We start from the raw sequence: 9178 nt of genomic DNA, 5'->3' as shown, positions 1-9178 counted from the left end.
CTCTTACACAAAAGCCTTTCATTTTTTCGAAACAAACGTTTCGAAATTGAACAGTCTGTATACAACTCAATAATTTTGTGTCAATGTAATCAGCATTAACAGTGTATTGATAGTTCTTGCTCCCCGTAAAAGGTATGCATTTTGATTCAAACTATGGTATTTCTGCAAAACTGTAAGGTCTTGTGTTTGACTGACCATTGTTTCCCACTCTACTTGTGTCTTTTCTTTCCCTAGAGATATCGATGTTTATTGAATTAACATAATCCTCTACTGTTTCACTTGAATCGTTCTCTGACGAGTTTAAATTTTCAGAAAAATTAAGTTTTGATAAATGTGGCTGTGCTTCTGTTTCACTGTTTCTGTGGTCCATTTCATTTAAATCGTTTTCTGGCAAACCCTCAGCCAAACTATATGGTCTGTCGTCACTCTGTCGGTCAAGCTGTCTGTCAGCGGCTACAAAATGGTGTTTGGTGTTTTCTGAAATATCTTCGTAAACTACTTTTAATTCTAATTGTTGAAAGCTGTATCCTGTTAATTGACACTGGGATTTTCTTTCTGTATTACCCATTTTGTTGCAATCTATCATCTTGTTTTTGGAAAGAGTCAGATTGTGACATTTTAAACCATCCTTCGGTCCGACTTCTTTTCCAAGTGATGGCGTGTTCACGAGGGAAACGTATTCCTCATCACTGAAGTGTGGAAAACGGAGAATCCCGTCGGAAAGCATGTCTGAATATTTCACATTAAGATTAACGTGATCGTATTCATTTTTATTTATAGACTTTTGGTCAATATTCTGTTTTTCTGACTTGTTCTGATGTTTGTCGGAGTCACACTTAAGCATGGAACATGGCGATGTATTCATACAAGCACCGACTGTGTTGGCTCCCCCGATGAGCTGGGTAGATCTGATCTCAGAGTACGGACTGTCGTCTTCTGCCAGTCCACATACCCGTGTTCTGTTAACATTAGAGAGTTCAATGTCTTCGGACTCCTGGATCAGTTCTTGTTCATGATCTACAAAAATATAAATACAACTAGCAGATTCAGAGAAATGAGATTCAGAGTCATTAACATACATTTTGCATGATTATTTTCAAATATATATATAGTTTTGATGATTGTTCAATCCTTTAATATTTATTCGTTTAATGAGATATCGGGGTTTCTAATTGGTCGAAACATTTCTTTGATACCTGCATCAATAATATTTTGCCGGATCAACTTTTTCAACTGTTCTGATCTAACACTATTTAGAGAACGGGAATTTCCAAAATAAACACTCTCAACAAAACGTTCAGTTGTGTGTGTTTTATTGTCAGCAAACAAAATACAACTTCAAAAATAAACAAAACACATTATTTGATTCACGAAATAGAAAATTAAAGCGTCTTCTCAGGATTTCGTCTGCTCGAATTCAATCAACTTTACTTCAAGGCTGGCTGTTCCTTTTCAAGAATAGTTATAACGAACATATTGGCCTACAATCTCTCACCAGAGGGCGTATTGCGCTGCGCTACAACACCTCTGATAACGTCTAAATGCCAAGAATTTTGGCAAAACCCATTCTCAATCATGATATTATAAATTATAGTTTTATATGTATTCAGTCTACATTTCGATGTTAAAGTCTAGCTAAAAATATTGAGATAAAAAGATTTTTATTGGTAAATCACGGTAACAAACAAAGAACTATTTCTCGAGGTAATACTCCATTACCAATGTTTTCGTAGCACTACTTTTTAGACGTTAACAGAGGTATAAGTGGAGCGTAGCAGGAATGATAACTCTGGGTAGAGATTGATAGGTCTATACACTTTCACGGTAACACTGCTGTTCAAATTTGGTAACAATGATTTGTAAATTTACACACTTACATGATCAGTTATCAAAATAAGCATAGTACGTAAAGCAAAGCTCTGAGTAATGCACCAACTCCTTCGGCGCATTCCAAGCGGCAGAAATACCATTTTAGTACATCACTGGCTATCTAGTTACCACAACGTTTACAAAAGCCGCTTATACATACTATTCTTTGTCGACATAACAACTATTTTCGTCCACGATCGCCTTTCCTTGCATGGTTATATATTTGTATTCCCAGTTGCATATTCCAGCGACCTCACATGAAAACCAGTTTTAACGAATCTTTCTGCAAATTAAATGACATCACAACCTATCGCATGCATTTTCCTTTCCTTTTCAATTCAGCTGTTTCAGATTTTAACTCACTATTTGTGTTTAATCCATTAAATTCAGCTCAATAGCTCAGCATCAGCTGAAGGCGCATCCATTTTTAATATTGTTGCTGTTGTTGTTTTATATTCATACGCGCCGCTTCATTTACATTATTAACATTTTTTATCAATGCCACGTCACATTTTATGACTTGAAAATGTTTAATAAAATAATAAGAAATGAAGATAATTTTTCTATTGATCGACGTATTAAAGAAAAATATGACCGTTGATTTGTGCTTAGGTCCAAACACTTTCGGTTTGCCTGAGTAACTGCACAGGAGAGTTGATTAAAATCAACTCCCGAAAATATGGAACATCAATGTTAATACTTCCAGACTGATGTCGCAGCATCAATCTGGAAGTATGATATGACGTCATTAGGAGTTTTAAGGTCACGATGAGCATTCCAATTGACAGTTCACTAAGAATATATCGTAACGTTACAAGTGTATCTTATCTAAATAATAATAAAACATTTACCTCCGGAACACCTACATATTGCTGAGTTTTGAAAACTGTTTAAAGAATAAAATTATATGGATTAAACTCACCTTGATTAAAGCATAAAAGAAAACCCCGTCTTATCAACGAAAAGCGCCGAGTACCTATGAACTTCCACTTCTTTTCCCTAAGATACACACAAATTAAAACATTTTTGTCAAGAGAATTACAAGTTATACAACATATTTATCTTTAAACTACTGTTGAAGGTGTGTGTAACATCAATAGTGTAAACTTACTGCGAGCGTATAAAGAGAATACATCCAATGATGCAGAGGGAGGACAATGAGCCAAGCAGAATAAACCATAGAGTTGACACAGGAAAGGTATGATCATCGTCAGTGTTAATGTGACGATCCCCTCCACTGGCAATTGTTGATAGTTGAAGTAAATCGGTTTTGGTTGTTACACCTTTTATCGATACTGTGCCAGAATTGGTGTCTAAAAGTCAATTCGATTTATGTAAATTAGAGAAAAGTACAAAATGAAAGAAATTATTTTAAACTAGCAAGGACATGATCATAATTTGAGCTGGAAAAATAACACAACTTTTTGATTTTCTATTTGAATGACTGAATATACTGGAATATAAAATACAAAATATTTCTAGCGTATAACCAAGTAATTCGAATATCAGCTGTGAATAGAGCGCTTGAAATCTATGATATATGTAAGCGTGGCTTGGGTCTTGTTTCTGTTATAATGGTATATATTGGTTGAAAAAAACTTCATCAATTCAGATTGCTTTTTATTGAAAATTAAACATGAATTTAATAAAAGCATTAATATTAATTCGCCAATCCAGTTTCAATCGCTCTTCAAATGATCCTGGGGTATACTTGTCGGTCGATAAATTTACAACTAGTTGCTTCCGATCAGGCAATAAGGTTGCACGTACTTCTAGATGCATTAAATACACGTTGTAGTAAAAAATACAAAAGCTTCGATAAAAAATGATTTTTTTTTTTTAAATCCAACATAGTAAAGTTATGATTGTGTTTTTTTCATTTTGTAAAAAAAAAAAAAAAATAAAGAACAACCCCCCCCCCCAAAAAAAACCCCAACAATACAAAAAAGCTAAGTTTCTAAAGTCCAGACTCACTGTCACTGTTGTCACAATGATCGATGATTCCTTAAATATAGATGTGAGTTTTGTTTTTTGTTTCGCAATGGATATTCATTACCAGTTCAGTGTTTGCCATAATTTTTCAGAACGCGGTTCTTAACATTGAAAAGTGTTCGGTGAATGGAAAACGTAGATGCGGTGAAGCATAAATGATGCTCTATGCCTTAAACAGGGAGTGTGAAGCGATCATAAATCATCTAAAACTAGGCAAGCTGCAGACAAACAAGTTGATAAAACAGAACTATCAGCAGTCTTGACTAAAGTCCTCATTTCTTAAGTTCTATGATCAATATAACGACCTTGTCAGCAAAAAATCTTTCGCTAGGTCGTATATTGACTGCTGTTTTTTTTTAAAAAAAATACTAATTGTTAAGCCATTATCAATCACCGAATTGTCTACGGACCTTTCCGTTTTCCCGATTAGGACAAAGATCACACGGCGGGTGTGACCGGTCAGCTGAGATGCTCACTCCACCATGGCACCTGATCATACCTCTTTTGTAAAAGTCCGTGATTGATCTTCTCCTATCTTGTATTTTTCTTTAGATTTTTGATTCGAAACACTTTGTTATCGCCACATATCATTTTCAACTCATATGACGGTAGTCGGAGATAAAAGAAAAATAGCGCATTTTCATAAATTCTGTTCAGCTTTTATTACAATAAACAGTTTCATATGTTGGTTCTCGCTTTGTTTTAAGAATTCTTTTTCTATTTAGAAACACCATCCCCCCCCCCAAAAAAAAGAAAAAAATTAAAAAATTGCGAGTTCATTAGACAATATAATTCTTAATCTCACTTGAAACTTGATATTTAAAGTTTCATATATACCTTTGCAAAACCTACAGATGTAATTTTATAATTGTTTGCTAAAATTGTGATCATGCTCCTTTTAAAGGAATTTAATTAATATACGCTCAGAGAGCTTCATTTTAATATTTTGCTTGAAATGGATGACTTGTTTTCTTCACAAAAAAAGCATGTAAATAATTGTTCTCTGTAAGATTTCATGTGATTGCCTAATCAATTAGAATTATTTATTAATAACATATGTTTAATGATTTGCGATTGAATTATATCATTACGTTAATTGTAATTTGTTTTTTACATCACACTACAAATGATTGTATACATTAGAGAAAATGATAAATAAAAAAAGTGAAAAAGTACCATTGGTCGTTTCACATCCAATCACGTGATGGCACTCCGTAGCGATACATTTACAGGGAGATTTACACAGATGTCCATAATATCCAGAGGGACAGGATGATTTACAATTAATACCAAAGCTTCCGTAGGGACACTCTATAAAATATCAAACAAAGTTAAATGATAAATACTAGTATAATTTAAATGTAAAAAAAATAATTGCAGCAAAGCAGCTAAGTTAAAGACACTTTAATCTATTTTCTCTATCATCTAATTAGGTACCCTAGTTCGTCCTGATTTTAATGTTATCTTATCGAGACTATGTTAATTATTTTTTTATCGATTTTGTGCAACAAACTTAAACATCAATGAAATGACATAATCAGGAAAATGTTTATAGATTTGTTTCCGTTCACTGTAATTCAAAATCATAAAATATTATTTTTCTATATTCGTTTGTAATGAGCCTTCTCATTGACTGAATCAACAAGATTTTTTTTGATAGCGTCATAATGGCTTGCGTTAAATGTGTATTCTGAATTCATTTGAATTCATGATTATTCAATTTTCATTGTATTTGTGGGCAAATTTCCCAAACGCATTTACATCCGCGAAAAAAACAAATTTAGAAAAAGATATTTTTTGACTGAATCTCAAAACCACCGGATCCACGAAATAACATCCACACAAATAAGCAAAAAAGCCACAATCCACGAAAATTGGCCACTACAAATTTAGATGATTCTTCAGGGTTTCGATACGTTTGTCTTTACATTAAATTTTTGTACATATTTTTGCTGTTTATAGGCATGAGGCAAACTTGTTTGTGTTTGTGTTCTTGGTGGTAGAGAATGATTCTAATGATAATTAAATTTAATGTCTACATGATTTATTCCCTCATAAACAGGTTTGATCAGTTTGAATTTATAACTTTAAAATCTTATGCGGTTTAAAGATTAAAAGGTCATATTGCAATGATATAATATAAATATTAGTTTAAATAATCATCACAATCTACATACCACTACAGCTGTTGTCAACTTCATTGAGGTATTGGTTGACGCAACACGGATTGGGCGATAACCTTTATGGTAGAGACATATTGCAGACTTGTGAAAGTATTTATCATTTAAATGCAAGTCATTTTCAAAGTATTTAAAACATAACTAGTTGACTCTTACTTGTTGATAAAACTAGCTGATGCTTACTTGTTGCACCCCACGTTTTCCTCAGTATATCGGATGAACAAGAACAAATTGACGAAGCACAAGATCATCCTACAGAAAGTTAAACTTTTAGTTTTGTTCTGATAGACATGCATCGTAGTTTAAAAACAAGGTTCTAGATATCAAATACCTTTTAAACACAGTGTACAGTATTTCCTATGTCAATCGGCTTGACGCTATGAATCGAATTAAACTAAAGCACACCAAACACTATGCTGAACAGGAAGAAAATGAAAGCTTTTTTTACTGGGGAAATAGATATACAAAATAAACTCAGTTTGTGATATAATTAAAGAGCTTATTAAATTTGAAGTATGCATGTCGTTTAGTTTTTGATATTTTAACAATCTAATCTATTGATTCATACTGTCTGTTACTAGAATAATGTTGATTTGTATCCAATTTTTGAACTATTGGGTCACATGCTATAAGATGATAAGTTAGCAATTTTGTTATTTTTTTTTGCTGTTTTTTTTTCAACAGTTTACATGAACATTAATTGGTGTGTAAGCGTTGTACTATCTATTAATCAAATGGACGGCTAGGCTTCTATAATAACTTTGATGTGATATAAGCATGTTTTATCGTCATAAAAATATAATTTGTCTCAACTGTTTTAAAAAATTTAAATAAAAAAAGAAACTACATGTAGGATGTTAAGCATTAACGCATGTTAATAAAGGTTTGAATATATGTAAGTATTTTCAAACTCAAGGTTGGTCGATAGAAAAAAAGTCTATGAATTTGTAATGCACAGAGCGATGAGTTGGTCTTATATTCAAACAAGAAGGTCGTAAAAAATCGAGCAGCAGCCTTACGTCCATAAGACATTCCGATTTACAAAACAGTAAATATTTATTTGAATCCGGAGGTATTTCTAAGATTTTTAGGAGATGATGATAATGTACAAAAGCACCCCATCATTTAATTTCTCCTTATCTATTGAATCTCAATGTAATTTTCAAAAGTTAATTCTTTTTTATTCACTTTGTCCATTTGAATACAAAAAAAAGAATACGAATGAATTTACTCTTTCACAATTTCCTACCTTTCTTTGTTTAAAAAATAGTCACCACTTAAAACCAAATACATTGTTGAGTAAATCCCTGATTATGCATTATACTCGGTATTTGTGTTTTGTTATTTGTAAGGTTAAAGCTACGCACACTATGCTTTTTGCCGGTGAAAATGCACGTTTAAGTTTAGCAAAAGTAATTTTAATGTTATAAATAACAATTATGAATTCGATGGCGTTACACAAATATAACGTTTTAAATATCTATCTAGGGTGACATATCTGTTTTCCCTAAAATGTGTAAGGTCGTTCGAGTGGTATCCTATTAAGCTATACATTTCTACTTGATGTATTTAGAAGTATTCATCAAGATTCTCTCGATACGAATAAATACATACACATGTATTTCTAATATAATAATATACACATTATTCTTTAATTTCAAAACAATAATTACAAACTTTTTTTTTTTTTTAAATTTAATTAATAAGCCAACTGCTTCTACATACATCACGTACATACATCACAAATTTTCAAGGACACAAAGTATGTTTAAGAAAGCAACGAAAACAATTACATCAATAATGCATATATAATGAACGTTTACTAAGAGAGAAAAAAACAAAATACATATTGAGCACCTTTCTATTGAGAGAGAGAGAGAGAGAGAGAGAGAGAGAGAGAGAGAGAGAGAGCACTCTAGAGTGAGTTGACCACAGGGGTCCAAATTTCCCAGTCTGTATTGAACTAATCCATTTCACTTCTTTCTTTTGCACAGAATTGGAATACTTTATATAACTGTTTTAAATCATTCATAAGGGCATTTACTGTTAATTGATTTTCTGGCATCTACTTCTGTATATGTATTTTTTTTTTATCAAGATGAGTACAATATTGAACACTTTTGACTTCACATCATCAAATACACCAAAAATAAAAGTTTTATTATCAAGGACTATTCTAATTCCTTTAGAGTTGCAAACTCTAACAAATTCTGCTATTAAATGTTGTACCCTTGGACATTCCCATAATAAGTGATCTATTGTTTCCTCAGCATCTTCACAAAAGGTACATAGATTAGTATCCACGTTACTAATTTTATACATAAAACTGTTTGTAGTTAATATATAATGGTTTATTCTGTACTGCAACCATTGAAATTTAGAGTCTTAGGTAATAGTAAAAGGTAAATGAAATATTGAAACCCATTATTTTTCTGTAAAAACAAAATGTCTACTCCATTTTTCTTTTCCCACTGGTGTTACATTTGTCTGATTTAATATATCATACGTTGGCTTTGAACATTTTTTTGTTAATACAAAGGTTTTAATATTAAATGGTATAACAGGTTTGAAAACCTCATTTCTAATGAAGTTGTATATCCTTAGATCTGAAAGTACAGCTTGTCTTACTCCCATATATGTTAAATAATTCATTTGAATATTTAATTTTCTTTTCAACATTTCAAAATCTAAAAAGTTTTCATTTTCATCAAACAAGTCAATTACAAGTCAATTACACATCTTACTTCTTTAGCATACCATGATTTATAAAAAAAAAAAAAGACTGATTTCCTATCTTAAATTTATTATTGTTCCACAATGGCTGGCAACAATAATCCTGCCATGATTTTACATTTAAGTTATCTTGGATTTCTTTAATAGGTATGGTAACTTCCTTCCAAAAATCATTTTTTAACGATTCTTGCATTTGCATAATATAATCTGAACCTGTATTTAATAACTTTTCTAAATTAATAGAATTCTCCAGCAGTGTTTTCCATTTTGAATCCTTAATTAATCTCCTAATCCAAGTAGACTTTAATCCTTTAATATAGGAATTTATTTCAACCATCCTTAACCCACCATGTTCATACTTCTGAGTACATACTTGTCTTTTAATTTTATCACATTTTGAATTC

The 9178-nt window shown here is 31.8% G+C and overlaps 1 protein-coding gene across 1 annotated transcript; it reads right to left on the bottom strand.

Annotated features, from left to right (window-relative positions):
- Window positions 1-6457, bottom strand: LOC128189733 (uncharacterized). Its single transcript, XM_052861471.1, has 7 exons — window positions 6373-6457; window positions 6225-6293; window positions 6039-6100; window positions 5038-5172; window positions 2981-3182; window positions 2792-2868; window positions 1-1017 (listed from the first exon to the last, which is right to left on the bottom strand). Exons 2-7 carry the CDS (start codon window positions 6290-6292, stop codon window positions 152-154), a joined length of 1410 nt encoding a protein of 469 aa, XP_052717431.1. The 5' UTR covers window position 6293; window positions 6373-6457; the 3' UTR covers window positions 1-151.
- Window positions 6458-9178: the final 2721 nt, after the last annotated feature.

Source organism: Crassostrea angulata, chromosome 6 (genome assembly GCF_025612915.1).
Source record: "Crassostrea angulata isolate pt1a10 chromosome 6, ASM2561291v2, whole genome shotgun sequence".
Taxonomy (NCBI): Eukaryota; Metazoa; Mollusca; class Bivalvia; order Ostreida; family Ostreidae; genus Magallana; species Magallana angulata.
This window is presented reverse-complemented; position numbering and strand designations above follow the sequence as displayed.

Excerpts from the sequence above, each read along its gene's own strand:
- LOC128189733 (XM_052861471.1), bottom strand. The coding sequence starts at position 6,292 with ATGATCTTGTGCTTCGTCAATTTGTTCTTGTTCATCCGATATACTGAG. Across the intron at positions 6,101-6,224 it reads GAAAACGTGGGGTGCAACAA|GTTATCGCCCAATCCGTGTT; the intron begins GTAAGCATCAGC and ends TCTACCATAAAG. Across the intron at positions 2,869-2,980 it reads ATTCTCTTTATACGCTCGCA|GGAAAAGAAGTGGAAGTTCA; the intron begins GTAAGTTTACAC and ends TGTGTATCTTAG.